This window comes from Lepus europaeus, chromosome 4 (genome assembly GCF_033115175.1).
Source record: "Lepus europaeus isolate LE1 chromosome 4, mLepTim1.pri, whole genome shotgun sequence".
NCBI lineage: Eukaryota > Metazoa > Chordata > Mammalia > Lagomorpha > Leporidae > Lepus > Lepus europaeus.
Window position 1 is genome coordinate 51,801,195 of NC_084830.1, and position 20,191 is coordinate 51,821,385.

The 20,191-nt window shown below is 39.0% G+C and overlaps 1 protein-coding gene across 1 annotated transcript in view; it reads right to left on the reverse strand.

The window, feature by feature from the left end:
* The window catches only part of SLC26A7 (solute carrier family 26 member 7), a 132,133-nt gene that overhangs the window by 100,341 nt on the left and 11,601 nt on the right, over positions 1-20,191 (reverse strand). The window contains exon 2 of the mRNA XM_062189506.1: positions 1,439-1,549. Coding sequence (XP_062045490.1) covers positions 1,439-1,549 — 111 coding nt within the window. The remainder of the gene's footprint in view (positions 1-1,438; positions 1,550-20,191) is intronic.

The following is a 20,191-nucleotide window of genomic DNA, read 5'->3' on the forward strand; positions in this document are numbered from 1 at the left end:
ACCCTTTCATGAGACAAGGAATGCAGGCAGCTTGCAGAAAATGGCAAAGTCAAGAGAACAGATTCTCCCCTGGAGCCTCCAGAAATGAATGCAGCTCTGCTGACGCCACCCATCTAGTCCTGTGAGACTCATCTCAGACTTCTGACCTCCAGGACCCTAGAATGATAGCCATGTCTTGCTTGAATTCACTAAACCCACAGTAATTTGTTACAGTGGAAACAGAAAATTTAGAATTGATAGTACAAACAGACCATTGAAGAAGTGGTTGCAGAAGACAGATCTTATGTGCACAACATAAATAGAAATATCTTTATGATCTTTATGTATATTCCCAGTTAAAACTATTTTTATTACTATTACTATTATTACCTTGATACTTAAGACTAAGGTATAATTTTAGAATAATAATAATAATGGCTTCCTTGATTAAATCTTATTACATAGCAAATAGTAAGTTGGACACTGTATATCAATTATCTAGCTCTTACTATAATCATATGAAATTTTGAGGACCATCTTACCATCAAGAAAGCAGAAAATAGAGCTTTAAAACTTTGTATGGGGCCAGCATTGTGGTGTAGCAGGTAAAGCCACCACCTGTAACACCAACATCCCATATGTACACCAGTTCAAGTCCCAGCTGCCCCACTTCTGAACCAGCTCCCTACTGGTGTACCTGGGAAGGCAACAGAAGATGGACCGAGTGCTTGGACCACTGTGCCCATGTGGGAGACCTGGAAGAAGCTCCTGGCTCTTGGCTTCAGATGGCCCAGCCCCGGCTGTAAGCCATATGGTGGAGTGAGCCAACAGAAGGAGGATCTCTCCCTCTTTCTGTCTCTGTAGCCCTGCCTTCCAAATAAATAAAGAAATCTTTAAAAAAAACTTTTAAAGGGCAGTGCAGAAACCCAAGTTGGCTAACACCACAACCTTGTCTGCTCTGTTCTCAGAATAATGATGACTGCTGATACTATTTGATAATGCAGAGCTACACAAGGTAAAAGTTGCACTCATTGAGGAATATTATAAAACCTATCTTGGAAAAAAGCCAAAAAGGTCCTTTAGCCCAGGTAGCAAATACATATAAAATATTTTTCAATATTTAAATAACTAAATTTTATATAGTCTTATATTTTCCTTGCAAATGCTTACTTTCTGTCATTTCATTGTAAACTCAGAGCATTAGCCTGCTTCTTTCATGGTCTTTTACTTCAACTTAAAAATTCAAAGAATACTTGGAAATAACCTTGGTTACATAGTAATATAGCAATAAATCATCATATATTGATTACTTGATACACAGACAGATGTCTTGCCGTAATGTTTGCTGAGATTTTCAGTAATAAAGTTAGAACTATTTTGGAAATGTAATCAGTAACCAACAATAACAAAGAGTCCCTTCAATTAATAACCTGAGACTGTCAAATAGAGGAATTATTACCTGTGGCAACGTGTTGTCCCATTCCAAATATGGCATAAATGACGGCAGGAAATAGAGACCCATATAAACCAAACACTGGGTGCACAGATGAGAGAATAGCAAAGGCCAACCCTGTGAAGAAGAACAGGGTAATCAGGTCCATCTTATAATTCCAATTCTTATATTCCATTACACAATAGGATAGATACTAGTTTATTTAAAGATTAAATGAAACACAACTTAATGAGTCAACTTGCTCAATAAAAGACAAGCAGTACTGTTCTAAATAGGAGAAAATTCACTTAACAATTGATATTTATATTTAAATTCCAAAGTCTACCCTTTTAGGGTTACTTTTTTCCCTTGATTGCAGAAATATCTACAAGACAACAGCGGTAACAATGGTTCACAGTGTCTTCCTAGTAAAAGGTAGGTTTCATTTCATAGCAAAATATCTCCAGGAAAACATATTTTAGAAGCATTCGCACATGTACCATTTTATTTGCACAATAGCATCTGTGAAATAGGCAGAAGTGGTAGCTTAACCATTGACAGGTGAGAAGCCTTGCATGGAATGTGGACTAGAATTAGGGCAAAAAGGACAGTCAAAGTTGGCTGGTTGGCCAGACCACTTGGGACTGTGTATCACAGTAGCAGGCCAGTGTACACACCTACAGAGTCCCAGACTGCGTATCAGCGACAGTTTCTTAGAGTGGAAAAGTAATTGACTGGTTATCTAAACAATAAGGAATAATTCTTACTCCCCATACGTACTATAGCCTACACAGTTTGTATATTATATACACATAGAAAATATTCCTAGTCATGTCTAAATGACCACTAGTGGTTTAGATGTAAATAAAATATAAATCCCAAGGGCCAGCACTGTGGTGCAGTGGGTTAAAGCCCTGGCCTGCAGCACCAGCATCCCTTTTGGGCACCAGTTCAAGTCCCAGCTGCTCTACTTCCTATCCAGCTCCCTGCAAATGCTCCTGGGAAAATAGTGGCCATTTTGGGGAGTGAACCAGCGGATAGAAGACCTCTCTCTCTGTCTCTACCTCTCTCTGTAACTCTGTCTTTCAAATAAATAAAATAAATCTTTTTAAAAATGAATCCCTGTAAGTTCATTAAAAAGATCTTATTTGTAGTTGGTCCTTGAGCTTAGAAAGCTACTTGCACTAGGTTCTGATAAATCCACTGAAGTCTATCAATTTAGTGCTAGATATTCGCTTCAGCATAAAGGACTTTACAAGTCACACAGAGACCTGAGGAAGGAGAGGACATTAGCATCTAGAGTGCCTGAAGGATTTGGAGCATGGCAGTCTTGTACCAATAGCAAATCTTACCACTTTAGATTAATTTTAATTTTACTCTTAAAAATAGACTCTGTAGTCATACATCAAATATTTTTCAAGGAACACAAACATTTTCGTTGTAATTAAAATACATGAAAAGGTTACCAGTGGCCATCCTCTTCTTTGTTAAAAACTGTAGAGGGTGCTTGTTTAGATAATGTATTCCTAAGGTCTGGTGAAAATAAATGAAAAGGCAATTATGGAAGGATCAATGGCAAAGGCTGCTCTAGAGTTTGTGCAGGTGTAGTGAGGTGCAGCACTGGCCCGTGGGGAGCGTTGTGTAAAGTGGTGGGTCTGGAGGTTGGGTTTGTGTTGGAAGATTGACTATTTCCTCACCCCTACCAGCCCTTTTTGGCATCTTGAGTAAAAACAACATTGTAAAAAATCTTACATTCTGGGTGTGCCAGTTTTCCTGCAAATATAGTTTTGTCAAACTTTGTTTAAAAATTTTTGTCAAGTTGATAGCAATGATGCATTTTAATGATCTATGACTTTTAAAATGTTTTGCACATGAATGACATAGATGTCTTTTCATGTGATTACTGTTTATAGTCCTTGCCTATACTCCTGCTGAGCTTTGGTCATTTTACTTATTTGTTTAACTCTTTATTTAATGGTGCATTAACACTTTGACTATGATATAAATGGAAAATGTTGTCTCAAAAAGATGAAAAAGTTAGTTTAAAAACATTGTATTTATATCAGTTTTGTGGGATGCTAGAAAATAACCTTTTCTTGTCTATTTTTCGGAAGGAGTTACCTGATAAAAATTATCTACCAACAGATAAGAATGAAGAGTGAGAAACAACCTGGCCCACATTTTCCAAGAGTATCCAGATCTGCCAAAGAGGTGGAGAAGGAGGGAAAGAGAATGCAGCAAATTTAACAAGAGCATCTGGGACGAGTCATGTGGACACAGAATTCTGATAAGTGTCAACACTTACAGGATTGGAATTGACCGCAAGAAAGCCCACTTGGCTGCATTTATACTCTACTTGCAATAGCAGGTGTTCATTCAAAACTAGAAGCAGCCACATCTTTGTTTCTTGCCCTAGGAATAGCTACTTCCTGTTTCACTGCCTGCTTTATTACAATAATATTCATCTTTCACATGTATTTTATCCCAAAGAAAATTCATAACAAAATTAGCTCAAAACTTGAGTCTCTTTGAAACTTACATTCCTATCTATCCTCAGAGAATGGCAGTCATATCTACCTGCATTGGCTCTGGTAGGGCCTGCAGCAACCTGAGAGACTGGAAGGAATGGGGACAGTACACAGAGCTTCTCCAGAGCCAGGAAAAGCTGACTTCTCAGTCCTGGGAAGCCCTCTCTGTACCTCAGCTGCTTGGCCTCTGCTCCCAGAGACAGAATCTCCTATGCCTTCTGTAACTACTTCTTTGTCCTACTTGAGAGATCCTAACGGTCGATGTGTATCAGTACTGAGTGAACACACACTCTAAGTAAAACTAATTTGAGAGGTTTCAAAGTGACAAAAGGAAAAAAATCAGACTTCCCACCAGGCTCTACTTGTTAAAGGCTCCACCTCACTTTCTAGCATTGCCACCCTGGGGACCAAGCTTCTCACACATGATACCTTGAAGAACAAACCACATCCAAACCATAACACTTCCTATCCTTTACGGCAGGTACTGTTGGCTTACAGGAACGAATGACCCATGAGTGGGAGAGGGATGAAAGAAATGCCACCACAATGAGATATCACACAAAAGACAAAAGATAGTGGTTTTTTTTTAAATTCTTTATTATTCTTATTATTATTATTATTATCATTTATTTGAAAGACAGAGTTACAGAGAGGGGTAGAGACACAGAGATAAAGAGAGGTCTTCCATCTGCTGGTTCACTCCCCAGATGGCCGCAATGACTGGAGCTGCGTCGATCAGAAGCCAAGAGCCAGGAGCTTCTTCCAGGTCTCCCACATGGGTGCAGGGGCCCAAGGAGTTGGGCCAACTTCTACTGCTTTCCCACACCATAGCAGAGAGCTGGATTGGAAGAGGAGCAGTGGGACTAGAACCAGTGTCCATATGGGATGCCAGCGCTTCAGGCCAGGGCTTTAACCTGCTGCACCACAGCGCCGGCCCCAAACAGTGTATTTTCTTAAAAAATCTAGAAATAGAACTGCTATATGATCCAGCAATCTTGGTATTGAGTGTATATACAAAGGATATGAAATTATCACTTCAAAAAGATATCTATACTCTCATGTTCATTGCAACATTACGATTTAGGTCCCAGAAAACCTGAATCTGCCCCTGGGATCCAATGTACTTTGTACTAAAACTAATAAGAAAACAAATAAGTTCAGCTTTTCATGATTCCACGTCCTCTTTGGCATGACATCTTTCTGTTTCTTCTCTTTGGAAGCAGGATTTTTCGAAGACCACATCCTATTTCCTGGTCTTCATTCTACTCATATCCTTCCCTTCATGGGCTCCTGTTGGATTTCCACATCTGCTGTATCAGAAAGTGCTGTTTCTAGGGCCACCAGTGACCTCTCTATTGTGAAGTTCACTTAACATTTCTGTTGCTTATTAAAAGTGTCATTTCTGTAAAATTGGCACAGATTCTTGAACTTCTAACTCTATCTCTCTATATCTGGTAATTATTCCATTCATAAAATTTTGGTGTTGACCAGGCTTTCAACCTGCTGAGAATAGACTTTCAACTGTTCTCATGGCAATAAAAATGCTAAGTGAGGTAATGAATATGTTGATTAGCTTCATTTAGCCATTTCACAATAGATATGTATATGAAACATGTTGTACACTATAAATATATACAATTTTGTCAACTATATAGCAATAGTAATAAATCAATGACCAAGACAACCATTTTAAGATGAAAAGAATCCCTCCAAAACATAAATGCTAAGAAGCTGAAAAATTCCATGACCAATGGAAAAAATAAACATAATACTTTTACTAATTTTCTGATACACCTCTATAATATTTTTCCTCTGTCATGGTCTAGATCATGGTCTGCATTGGGATCTTGGTCCTCAGAGATATATGTTAATTTTTAATGGATCAATGTTAATGACCAGTAGATTATGGAGGTATGTTACCCGAGAGGTAGGCCGAGTGAGGGGTCCTTAGGTCACAGGCTGTGTCTTTAGAAGGTAGTTCTTCTGAAAGGGTTGGTTATAAAACTGACTCTGAGGCCTAGCTGCTCTCTCTGCTTCCTGGTATACCACGTGATCCCTCTCATGCATTCTGTCATTCCCTGCCAGTGTCAGATGCCAGAGCAATGACACTTCCCAATCTTGGACTGTGAAACCTCCCAAAATGCAAGCCAAAATTAATCTTCCTCTTGAGTGACTTTTCTCGGATTTTTTTATGCAGTGATGAAAATATTCTCCTACAATTGTAGACTGTATATTACTTAAATATTTCTAATGATCTACAATATATTCTATATAGAGAACAGAAATGTAATTTGTCTTTCTTTTTGAGAATCAAAGATTTCTTTTGCATCATTTAAGGTATTCTTCGTCTCATCTGTCTATTATATCTCAGCAGAGCATCTGTCAGATTTCATGTGGTGCAATTTGACAGCTCCTCTGCTTTCTGCAATATGGGGGTGTCCCTGTTGACATCTGCTGTGAGATTGTTTTAATGCCCAGACTCATGCATTCCAACTCAGAGGATCACTCTAAGGGTGAAACTTTGGCCAGTGAGAAAGTGAGCTAGTGAATAGATGTTTGTTCTTTTCTTCCATTGGAATATGGCATGGAGGTGCAGTTGATAGCTTCTTGAGGTCGTGGTCCCAATGACATTGCAATTGCCACTGTTAGGGGTCGTCAGCCCCATAATTGGAGTCTTCTCATCATTTCTCCCGTCTTGTCCCTCACTTCTTCCCTGTGGGCTTCTATACCCTCTTGATACAGCAGTGCATAAACCCTCTGCCACTGATTCCTGCAGAATTGGATTAAGATAGGATTGCCTATTTAAGTTTGTTTTAAAAATTGGTATATTAGAACATTTTACATTTATAATTAGTTAATAATACCATGTGAAGTTTAAACTGTCACACTGGAAAAGTCTCTACTAAGATGCTTGGTATTGGTAAGATTTCAGTACATTTTGAATTTCCTTATGCAGAAACTTTAATATTTGGACTGCAGACATTAAGTAATCAGTGTCTTGACAATGTCCTTGTTATATCATTAGTTCCATGTTATACATTTTATTTTGTGGCAACATCCTCTTAGCCATATCACAAAAACATCTGCATTAACTCCAAAGCCTCCAAACGTAAGCAATATGACCCAAGGGAAGTTGGGAAGAAGAAAATGCATTATTTAATCAATTTCTGTTAAAATCTCTTATGTTCAAAAATAGATGACCATGTAGAAAAATTGGCCTTGCAGGACTTAAATATAGGTATAGTGTGCTTTATACATGAATTACTAAGGACAGTAGGAGAATAATTAACCCCCACTTGAGAGGGAAGTTCAGGAGAAAATGCCTTTGTGTGAGAGAGCTAGGTTTGAAGAAAGGCAAAAAGGTAGAGGCAGTTGTGAGAACATTGTGAATATAGTGTTTATTCCCTAAGGAAAAGGGATCCCTGAGGATGTATTTGTAGAGTCTGGCAATGGAGATATCTGAAAGTGCAAGCCAGGGAGGAGGACACTTGTCATCCCAGTACTGAGAAAGGATCTAATTTATTATGGTGGCTAAGGACAAGAGGAACCAGAGGCACGTGTGCCAGAATGAATTCGAACACGGACAAAAATGCCATTTCTTTGTTTCTTCTTACCATGTTTACTTCAGACTTTGAGATGCCCTCATAAGGATGAAGAAGGGACTGTAGTAGTAGTAGCCCCCGATTTTCTGGGTCTGAGTGTGATGTGGAAGGAAACTAAAAGTTTGTAGAATGTGAAAGGAAGTGAATGATAAGATATAGTGCATTTTAAAAATTCAGCGATGCATATCCTTGACTGAAAGCTTTAAATAGATTGCTGGCAAAAGAATTGTTTCTGCTTCAGCAAAGTTTAAGCACAGTGGTAAGAACAGTCAAGTATGAGTCTAACATGACCTTCTAGTCCCACGGACCTCAAGGCATGGGAGGAGGGGATATCGATAGTCAACTCGAGTGTAGACATAAAACCAAAAGTAAGAAGTGATCATAGTTGTAAGGAGGCCTGCTTTGAGATAATTCTAGTAAGTACTATTCCTACTCCAATAATCTCCTAGAATCTTCACTCTAGTTACAGAACCCAGGATATATGGAATAAATGGGGCTCATAGCATGACATTAAGCATCAAGTACATCTTTGAAAAGTGAAAAAAAATGACATCAATGCAAGTTAATAGTAATAATAAAATAATTTGTTTTCTCAAAATGGACTTTAAAACTCAATGGATTAATTGTTCAAGATCACTAATAAAATTTACAGAATTTTTCCTTGTCACTTCTACCTTTTAATATTTTTAATAAAAAGGATATCTATTTTCATAACTATTTTCATCACTATTTTCATACCTATTCATAACTATTTTCAAAATTTTAGTTTGAGGGGTAGGGGGCCTGGGGAGGAAGTTATCCCTTCACCTTATAGTGACAGAATTGTATAAGTGAACATCAGAGCATGCATGGGAGAGGATAATCATTTTCAGGTTATTAAGGTTTAAATTACTTCAGAAATGGATTATACACAGCCATCATGCTCTGAAAGAGTTAATTTATTACTTAAAATAATCCAGCTACTTCCAGAGAGGATTAGTTACCTCACTGACTTCAAGTGGATAAGTGTGTAATAGGAAACATTAAGGACCACATGAAAACAAGGAAAAACCAAGCTGGGAAAGGCACACATTGCTAATCTCTGCCTCTGACCAAGACTGAGGAGCAATTGTCTGCTCAGATCAGGGGATACAGCTGCAGTCCAGGCTGGCACTCCCTTCTCACACAAAGCAGCCTTAGAGAAGGAGGCAGCTCAGACACCCAATATCATAGAAAAGCAATAACGATGTCTGTCTCTCCACAGTGCTATTCTCCAGCAATTCTCCAAACAGTTTATGCACAATAAACCAAATGAGAATAGTCATGGACCCTGAGTATACAAATGATCATTAAAATGTTATTTTATCCAGTCATAGACATAGTACTGGCTCACTTGCTTAGAAATCCAAATAGAATGATGTAGTGAGCCTAAAATGCTATATAGGCTATTTGGCATCTCTTTCCATTCCTTTTTGGATTTTTTTGGTTTGGTTTGTTTCTGAAAAGTCCATGGCAATACATATTACGAAAAAAAGTATACATGATTTCAATTGTTTTGCAACAACATAAACTTATCCTTTAATTCCCTTGCCTTACAAGCTTTTTGAAGTATGTTTTGTATGTGCATATTAATGTAAAAGTACCTGCCAAGGTTAAATGCTATCTATATAGCAATTGATGTCAAAAATGACTAGAAGTAGTTTCTAAGTACTCCTCCTTGGTAAATTTGGAAGGGTTTTCCTACCATTTTATAAGATGCTTAGAACTTCCCTAACAATTGTTTTGAAAGATTTCTGACAAGGCTGATGTTTATCATTTTGGCTTCTGCTTATCTCTATGTATCAGCGGTGAAATCTACTAATAGGAAACATCTTCCCAGGTTGAAGCACCTACTATGTGATAGACACCTGAGATGTGTCAATTACTGACCCAGATAAAATACTTTGCCTCTGTCAAGTTCACATACTCATTTATATTCTATCTATTATAATGATAGTATTTATTGGACACTTCATTTGTAGTAGATTCTACCCCAAGCAATTTGTGTTTCATATTCTCCTACAAAGCTTATCTGTGTCCTCAATATTATTAGCCTTATTTTGTAAATTGGAAGACTAAATGTTAGAAGAGGTAAAAGAATTTGCCTGAGTGATACAGCTGAAGTCTAAAACTGAGGGATTTCCACAAGTTACTCTACACGTGAACAAGGCACACACTATGTACTTAAATCCCTATTAAGTTCCATGAGAGAGAAAAATAGACTTAAGATACAAACTGTAAGTTTCTCAACTGAAGCAAAGTTTACCCAACAGTAAGCAAATATATTCATACATGAAGTATATAAGATGATTGGTATTGCCAAATTTCAAAGGTAGAGAAATGACAGAAAATATAATCACAGAAAGTTTACTTAAAAGGTAAGACTTTGTGCCCTGGTTGAAGTATGTACGTAACTTTCACAAATTAAGGGCATTTCTAAGCTGCTCACCTCCCAGACAATTCATGAAGCATTTTGTTTAGGTATATCTGATTTTGTCATTAGCATGTTTTGTATTACTCTCTTTTTGTTAAATTTCACTCTTTTGGTATCTAATCATCACTGTTTTCCTTCCTGAGAGCTTCTTACATATGTTTCAAGATTAGTACATTTGACTCTGTCAACCATACCTTTCCTTAAACAAATTTAGCCCTTGGCTCCCAAAACACCACGGATCATATCTTCTCATTCTTGTCTACTAGATTCTCAGCTTTATATCACTCTACATTTCACTGTTCATCAAGTTTGCCCCAATCAGTATTTCGCTTTTTGTTCTACACACTCTCCATGATAAACGCAGTCAGACCCATAACCATAACCACAATACAAGTAATATATTTTAATGTTATCCTTCCTTAGCTCTACCCCCAAGTAGACAATAAAGCATACCACAAACACTCATATCCAAATGCAAAATAGAAATTGTCTATGTTTTTCCCTCTTTCCACCAACCCCTACATAGCAACATGCACTAAAAATGAAGCTAAAACAAATAGTTGTATTCTTTTCTCATTTATGCCATATCTCAGAGAATCACCACCCTTCCAGTCACCCAATTAAGAAAATTGGAAGTCATTCAAATATTCTCTCTTTTCCACCATCATCTCATATAGGACACGGAACAAATTTTGTCTATTCCCCATAATATGGATGGACTCTGTCTCTCGATTAGTTGTGTCCTTGTCTATCCAAATCACAAGGCTTTCTTTCCTGAATATAATTTCTCCTCCTATTGTCCTAGTGAGTCTATTACCTCCTTCAAGCATGCAATGTAAGCTGCTCCCAGGGTCTCTGGAGCACAAACCCTATCATACCACTTCCTGCTGCTTCATGAAATCCACCGTTGGCTCTCCATCACTGCTGACAATCAGCCCAATAATTTCTCCATGCTATTCATGCCTTTTATGGCTTGGAGTTTGCTAACTTCTCCAGTTTCAATTCCCAGAAAATTGTATTACAAGAAAGTACATAACAAGTTGTATCACTTTTTAAAGGAAGATTTTATTTATTTATTTATTTGAGAGACAGAGGTACAGACAGTGAGAGAGAAAAACAGAGAGAAAGGTCCTCCATCCACTGGTTCACTCCCCAGTGGCTTCAACGGCCACAGCTAGGTCGATCTGAAGCCCGGAGCCAGGAGCCAGGAGCTTCCTCCAGGTCTCTCACACAGGTACAGGGGCCCAAGTGCCTGGGCCATCTTCTATACTTTCCTAGGCCATCGCAGAGAGCTGGATTGGAAGAGGAGCAGCCAGGACTATAACCGCAGGCAGAGGATTAACCTGTTGAGCCACAGCACCAGCCCCAGGAAGTTGTGTTCTTTCATTTCTTCTCATTGCGTGTCTGCAGTGCTCTTCATCTGTGGTCTGTCTAGTTAATTCTTATTCAACGTTTAATATCAGGTTATATTTTTATCTTGAGGCTTTTGCTGACTACCAAGTTCATCTCTACTCTAGGTAAACTTGTATTTTTAACAGTTACTCTACCCTACATATCCATCATTTGTACTATTTACCAAAATCTTTGTATTTAGCTGCATTTGTGTACGTAAGTCCAATTGGATTGTAAAAGTCTGTTACTAAGGCACATAATAATAAGTATTTTCATTTATTAGTGAAATATTATATGTCAAGAAAAATATTAGAGTCTCTTGCACAGAGCTCAGATGAACTTAGGAAAAAACCCTAGGAATAATGCATTTACCTTGAGTACCAGAGAACACAAAGGAAACAAAGAATCAAAGACAAAAGGAAGCACCTGATTATCAGGTAGTTGAAGGAATAAAGCAAGACCAAGAGGCCAAGAAGACTGAGCAGGTCAAGAAATTAGTTCAAGAAAGAGCTCATTTCAGAGACCAGTAACTATGCAAAGGTACGAGAGTCCAGTTTTCAGTAGGTAGTAAGCAGATAAGTCAGAACCATGGCTAGTGGATGAGAAGCTCCTGGTAGATCCTGACATTCCACTTGAAAACTTCTAACCTAGGAAAGGTAAACAAAGATTTCCTCTGCATATTTCAATGTTTTCTTCTTTCTTTGAGGACCAAGTTTCCACAACATTCCTACAGATCACCCTATAAGCCTGAATCAGCAGAGAACAAGAATTTTTCTCCCCATTTATTTAGCTCTTCATCTCAGCTTTCAAGTCAGATGAATAAAGTATATAACACAAACTTTCAAGTTGTCTGAACTTAGTAAACAACGATCAAAATAGGAATATTTATTCACTCAACAAACATTAATAGAATCATCTACTATGTTCTCAGCACTGTTCTAAACACCTAGGACAAACAAAGTAGCTGGATTTGTTGTGTAGCAAGTAAAGCCCCCGCTTACAATTCTGGCATCCCACATGGGCACTGGTTTAAGTCCCAGTTACTCCACTTCCAATCCAGCTCCTGCTAATGTGCCTGGGAAAGCAGCAGATGGTCCAAGTGGTGGGGCCCCTGTCATCCACATGGGAAAACTGAAAGAAGCTCCTGGATCCTGGCTTTGGATGGGCCCACTCCCAGCCATTGAGGCCTTCTAGGGAGTGAACCAGTGGATGGAAGATCCTTCTCTGTGTATCTCCCTCTCTATATGTAAAACTCTGCCTTTCAAATCAACAAATCAATCAATCCATAATAAATTTTTCAAAAAATAAAAGTAAAAAAAAATTTAAAACTAGGTTAATATTCTTGTTTCCATGGAGCATATAGTCTAGTGTGAGACGTCCTGCAATAAGCAATAGACATAATACATATGTGAATTATTTAGTGCTATGAAAAAGAAAAGAAATAAGTGGTGGAAATTAAGGTGCAGCAGGTTAAGCTGCTGTCTCATATCCCATATAAGTGTGAAAGTTTGAGTACTGGCTCCTCTGTTTCTGATCTAGCCTCCTGCTTATCTATCCTGGGAGCCAGCAGGTGATGCTTAAAGTATTTGGGTCACTGCCACCCATATGGGAGTCTGGGCTTTGGCCTGGTTTTTGCAGACATTTGGGGGAATGAATAAACAGATAGAAAATCTCTCCCCCTCTTCCTTTCTCTCTCTCTCTCTCTCTCTCTCTCTATCTCTCCCTCCCTCATTCTCTCTCCCTTCTCCCTCACTCAGTCTTTTAATTAAATAAAAATAAATAAATAAACTTTAAAAAGAAAAGAAAATAGCATCATAAGATACCTGAGGAGACTTGGGAGAGCAAGGAAGGGAAGAAATTTTCAATAGGGTGATTGGAATAGTTTTCATTTAGAAAATAATACTCGGGCAAAGTCTTAAAAGTGAGAGGTATATGTGCAAGTACATAAAAGCTAGTGGTAGAAAGCATAAGGAATCATATTATTCAAGGTAAATCTGGACAATGGTTCATGTTTATGGCAGAGTTAAGTGATGAAGGTTGAGATAGAGAAAAGCCATCACAGATTTTCTTCTTGATGACATTTGCAGAGAGAAACCTTGCATAATCATGAATTGTAGTACCTTAGAAACCTCTTGGATAACCCGTAATGCCTTCCGATTCTGACCAACCAACATGTAAATATGATTATAAGTCATTCAGAGGAGTGGTGTGAGTTAAAAACCTTAATAGTCAAGGAAAAGAACAACTTATTGGACTTAAGAAGGGGTGCTATATAAATTGGATGATTTATTAGAATGCTCCTAGTAACCCTGCCTATGAGAGATAGCCCTAGAGACACTGTGAGAGACATTCCCTAGAGAAACTCCTGGAGCATTCAGGTTACTCCATACGCAAAGTCAATGATGACTAGAGATTGATTGTTGAAAAGTATATTTGATTTTTGAGAGCTTTGAAAAGATAGGTGATAACTGATGATGTTTGGGAAACCATGGAAGCAAACGCTCTTAAAGAAGACATAAAGAAGCATCTGGACACAAAGAGGAGCTAATAGAGGGAAATAAGTGACCCATAATAGAGAGAAACCAACAATAGAAACATAATGGGAAGCACAGGGGTAGAATGAAAGCAAATCTAAGGAGGTTGTCTTCCAGGAGACTCATACATAAGTAGTAAGCCAAGTAGCATTTTGGCTTTCATGTTCTATTCTTTGGGCTTAGCTTCTGTTTTTACATGTTTCTATGGTGGTCTTTGTAGTAAAGGCATTTTAAGGATAAAATGTTTGGAACTGACAGGTTGGCGGGGCTATTGTGAGTCTGAAGTCTGGGGCTACATCTGTGCTGATACTATGGCCCCCTTTCCTTGTATGAAAATTTATCCTTAAGGAATGCCTCAACTAAGTGGTTCTGAGATTTCGGCAAAGTGTTATTGAAGAAAAATTATAATTAATTTGCATAGACTTCTTGAAAGCATATCATTTTCAGAGAAAGCCATAGAAGCATAAAGCTCAGAAGAAACAATTTTCCCATGATAAGTGGATTATCATATCTTCTGTTACAGGGGCCTGCAGCACCAATTTCCTCTGGAATTAACTACCTAGCCTCTGAACTTGTGCTATAGGTAGTAAAATTTAGGAAATCAGACCAACATGGATTTGAATCAGTTTCATCACTTTTAGTTTCATCACTTTTTAGCTATGAGACTGCTTTAAGATTTATTTATTTATTTATTTGAAAGAAAGAGTTACAAAGAGGCAGAGAGAAAGAGAGAGAGAGAGAGAGAGAGAGATCTTCCATCACCTGGTTCACTTCCCAAATGGAGGCAATGGCCAGAGTTGGGCTGATTCGAAGCCAGGAACTTCTGGGTCTCCCATGCAGGTGCAGAGGCCTAAGGACTTGAGCCATCTTCTACTGCTTTCCCAGGCCATAGCAGAGAGCTGGATTGGAAATGAGCAGCCGGAACTTGAACGAACACCCATATGGGATTCCAGCACTGTAGGCAGCAGATTTACCCACTACACCACAGTGCCAGACCCTCGCCTTGAGATTTTACACCAGTTATTTAGCATTTTGAGGCTTGGGATCTCTGGGTCCCTCGGACTTAAGTAGAATGTGCTTCGCAAGCAAGCTGCTAGCTGTGGCTGGAAAGCCTGTCTCCAGACTGACTGGCATCTCCCCCACCAATAGCTTCTTGTGCTGCATGTATGACCTTGCGTTTTTAAATCACACCTTCAGAGTAGGTGCAATCTTTCACCCAGAGCTAAAAGGGGAAGGGGTTAAGGCCCCAGGGGAAAGCCAGACTGGCTCCAGAATATCCAGGCTATCTTGTATGACCTTGGCAGTTTTAAATCACACCTTCAAGTTAGTTGCAATCTTCCACCCAGAGCTAGCAGAGGAGGGGGCTGAACCTCTAAGGAGACTGGCCGTCTCCAAGTGACCCCCGCTATCACCATGAGCCTCAAGCCAATCGACATATAGTATGTGAAACCCCCACAGAATGACCCAATGAAAAAAAAAAACAGCAATGCCTTAAAAACCCGGGACATTTCCGGAAAGACAGTGGCCCACTCAGGCACTCCGCCTGGTCTCCTCTCAGACCAGACGCTTTTTCTGTCACTTGCCAATTAAATATAAGTTTCTTTTCTGTCAAAAAAAAGTTTCTGCCTCTTTGCAAATTGGTTCCTGGCTTTTTACTTCTACACTAAGCTGAGGAAAAGAACCCATGAAAGTCGCTCCTGTAACCACCCTCCCCTTCATGACCGGTAACATCCCTCTCTATTCTGTTAAATAAAGAAAATATTTAGGGGCCGGTGTTGTGGTGCAGTGGGTTAATGCCCTAGCCTGAAGTGTCGGCATCCCATTTGGGCACTAGTTTGAGTCCCGGCTGCTCCACTTCCTATCCAGCTCTTTGCTATGGCCTGGGAAAGCAGCAGAAGATGGCCCAAATCCTTGGGCCCCTGCACACTCGTGGGAGACCTGGAAGAAGCTCCTGGCTCCTGGCTTCAGATTGGCACAGCTCCAGCCATTGAGGCCAATTGGGGAGTGAACCATCCGATGGAAGACCTCTCTCCCTCTCTCTCTCTCTCTCTCTCTCTCTCCCCCTCTCCTCTTTCTGTGTGTAACTCTTTCAAATAAATAAATAAATCTTTAAAAAATGAAAATATTTACCCTTCTATTCTGTGAAAGAATGAATGGAGGGAGGGAGGGAGGGAGGGAAGGAGGAAGGGAGGGAGGGAGGGAGGAAGGGAGGAAGGAAGGAAGGAAGGAAGGAAGGAAGGAAGGAAGGAAGGAAGGAAGGAAGGAAGACTAGGGCAGGCATGTGGTGTAATAGTAAGGTGACCGCTTAGTAGGTTTGCGTCTCATTTTGGTGTGACTGGCTCAGGCCTCAGCTCCTCCACTTCTGATCAAGCTTCTGGCTCTGGAATGCAGCAGGTATTGGCTCAGGCACTTGAGTCCTTGCCAGCATGTGGGAGATAGTGATTGAGTTCTGGCCTCCTGGCTTTGGCCTGGCCCAGCCCTGGCTGTTGTGGCCTTTGAGGAGTGAACCAGCAGATGTAAGATTTCTCTTCATCTGTCTCTATCCCTCTCTCTATCTCTCTGCCTCATAATTAAATAAAATGTTAAAAGGGGCAATAAGCCTATCAGTAAGATTCTTTTATTTAATTAATATTTATTGAACAATTTGTTTTTGCTGGTCACCCAACTAGATACAAATAACTGAGTGAAAAACAAATAGATATGACACTATTCTGCCCTTCTATATCTTAAAGTTTAGCATGAAGTTTGAAGAGCAAATAAGGTCTTATACACTGAGATGCTAAAAAGAAAGAAGCATCAGAAGCTGCAGAGTCACATGAAAAAGCCCTAATCTGTTCCAGAAGGGTTGCCATGGTGCTGTTTCCTCTCAGCCTTGCAAAGGTGAAACGAAGGAAAGAAAGGAGATGAGAGGACATCCCAGGCAAAGCCCAGAAGAAAGAGATCTCATGGCCCAGCACTATACTGGCACAAAGAAAGAGCTCATTAAGTAGCCACCATTTCTATAGGAGTTGGATGTCATCATCATCTTCTCCTGATGGTGTCATCAAGTATTACATTCCATATTAAAGAGAAAGTTTCACTTATGCTTTGTTTCAGTCAAAAAGAGTTTTCCTTCAAAATAAGAGATTAACTGAAGTATCCCCAGGATGATGTCAGAAATACTTGCATCTGTGATTAACGTGATGAACCCCAGGGAGCATGGTCATGCTGAGTCAAACAACAGAAAACTTTAGAAGCAACTCAGTTTCTAATATCTGCCAGCCGGTTATCACCTCATAGCATAATATTCATGACTTTCAGAACTCAAATAACCTTTTGGCTGAGATACCTATATTTTAGATTTTTTTGAGACCACTGAATTAGCTTTCAGGGCCAATTTTTTTTCTCTGTAAAATGGTAAACTTACTACTTGTTGAATTCTTTATTTAGTGAAGGATTAAGCTTGTCATTATAAAATAAATTGAAAGACTGTCATTTTAAAAATTAAAAGAAAAAAGAAAGGAAGAGGGAGGTGGGAATGTGGGCAGGAGGTAGGGTAGAGTGAGAAGTTACATTATGCTCTTAAATATGCATATATGAAATACATCAAATTGTTCACCTTATATAAATAAAAAGTACTTTAAAGAAGAAGTTTCCAAAATGTATGTACTCAATAGTAAAAGACCAGCAACACAATTCAAACATGAGTAAAGATTGTAGACATTTCTCCAAAGAAGATATACAAATAGCAAGAAATGTAAGAAGGATGCTTGGGAACCGTTCATTTAGCCATTAGGGAAATGCAAATAAAAACTATAGTGAGGTACCACTTCATCCCTAGTAGGATGGCTGCAACAAAAAAGATAATAAGAAGGACTGGTGAGGATGTGGAGAAAAAGGAACCCTCATACACTGCTAATGGGAGAGTAAATGTCACACTTTGGAAGTGAGTTTGACAGTTCTTTAAAAAGTATACTTGGAGTTATCATATGCTTCAGCATTTCTACTCCCAAGAATATAGCTAAAAGAAGTAATACACACACACACACACACACCTGAATACAAGTGCTCAAAACAGCATTACTCACAATAACAAAGAAGTAGAAGAAAATCAAATGGCCTACCAACTGATGAACAGATAAATAAAATGTGAAATATCTAAACAATGGAATATTACTTACACACAAAAAGAATGAAGAACTGATATGTGCTACAATATAGGTGAAATTTGAAGACACTAAGCTAAGTGAACTAATGCAGTCACATGAAATGTCCAGAATAAGCAAATCTGCAGTCACCAAATACACTGGTGGTTGGCTAGAAACGGGGATGTTGACAAGCGATAGGTACTACGTATGGGCTTTCTTTGGGAGATGGGGAATGAAAATGTTCTAAAATTAGATTGTGATGACAGTTGCACAACTCTGTGGATACACTAAAAAAATTGAATTATACATTTCAAATCAGAGAATTATATGGTATGAGAATTATTCCTCAATAAACAAAAAAAGTTGTATGTGTATATGTAAAAATTCAGCTATTGAAACCTTACCTAAGTTTCATGCCATGTTTATATATACACTTGAAAGGTTATCTATTCCTGTTATGAATTCCTATTCATAAAATGAAGAATATGTAAAATTCATGTTTGCTTTCAGGAAACTAAAAAAAATGGTAAACCTAAAATTATGATCAATCACTTTGCTGGGTTTCAAAAATTTGAGAAAGAATAGGCTTGGCTACAAATAAAGAGATCCATAGCATTTAAGATAAGAATCCTACATACTGGTTCACTGATACTCCCTTAATTCTTAAATTGTTTAGATTTATCCCAAAGTAATGGTTCATTCACATACTAAACATTGAAATATTAATTTTATTGTAACTAATTATGGTCAAATAATAACAGGATTAAGCAGTATGTTCCACACCCTTCAAGATTTATGATTTCATTACCAAAACTCAAACACAGACCATACATTTTTAATAATGAGGAAACACTTAAATTGGTATCAGTGAAATTCTTTTATCCTTTGAGAACTAAGAGGCACTAATGAGAGAGATCTGCTGCTTCACTTCCCGGATGGCTGCAACCACCAAGACTGGGCCAGATAGAAGCCAGGAGCTTCATCTGGGTCCCCACCATGGGTGGCCGGGGCCCAAACACTTGGGCCATATTCTGCTGCTTTTCCCAGGACATTTGTAGGGAGATGGATGGAAGTGGAACAGCCAAGACTTGAACCAGCTCCCATATGGTAAGCCGGCATTGCAGGCTGCAGCTTTACTCACCACACCACACCACCAGCCCTGACTCAGGTTCTAATTCTGAATTGTTCCTGCATTTTTCCTAAGTTTCTAACACTTTATTCTTCAGTTTTACCCAGTCCAACTTGCTAACACTTAGGTGCCAAATATGACACTCACCCGGCTGACTGTACACTCCCTGAACTTCACCCCAATCTTTCTCCACTCAGTGTCTTGATTGTATTCCCCTCGCTCCATAAAATGTGCCACAACTGCAGCTCAAGAGGCAAAGCAGAAGATCTCAAGTCCTTTCTCTCCACTATGTCTCACTTCTCCCATTCGAAGATCACTGTTACTTAGAGGGGTCAAAGCTGAACGCTCCGAAGAGGACGCACATTTCCTATTGGGAGAAGGCCATTTCCAAGTGTGTATGTTGTTCTTGCTTCTACTATTTCCTACCATACAATTGGTATGAAAGAAGGATCAGGGCCTGCCTCTGAGTAAGCTCTGATGTTTCTCTTTCTTTTTTGCACAACATATCCAAACCTTAGCTTTAAAAGGAAAGAAGTGCCTCCTAGAGCTCCTATCTAAACCGTGTTTGCTCCACTGCAGCTTTGCTAGAGTGATGCTTTGCATTCTAACTCAGCTAACAAATGGGCCAGTGCTTGCCATTCCCCAAATCTACCTGTGAAGATAGTTCCTGAGAGATCTGCTCCAGGGGAAAACCGATTAGGAAGCCTTGATTTTTTGAAATGCCATTTCACAAAATACCATGTCTGTAGCTAAGCTACAGACAAATGTACAGACAAATCTTGCTACCTTCCTATGACTGCTGTCTTTTTTCTTCTTATTGATTCAGTTTTTACCACCAAATATTTATTTCATGTTAGACTAAGTAGATGGGATTGTGTTAATCTTCATTTTCCTAAATAAAAATAATTCTTTGGCAGCTTCTTGGGTTATACAATCCACTCAAGGCAAAAAGTAGCTGAAACCAATACTCCACAAGCTTTCATTAAGAAAATGGTCCCACCCTACATGCCCACACC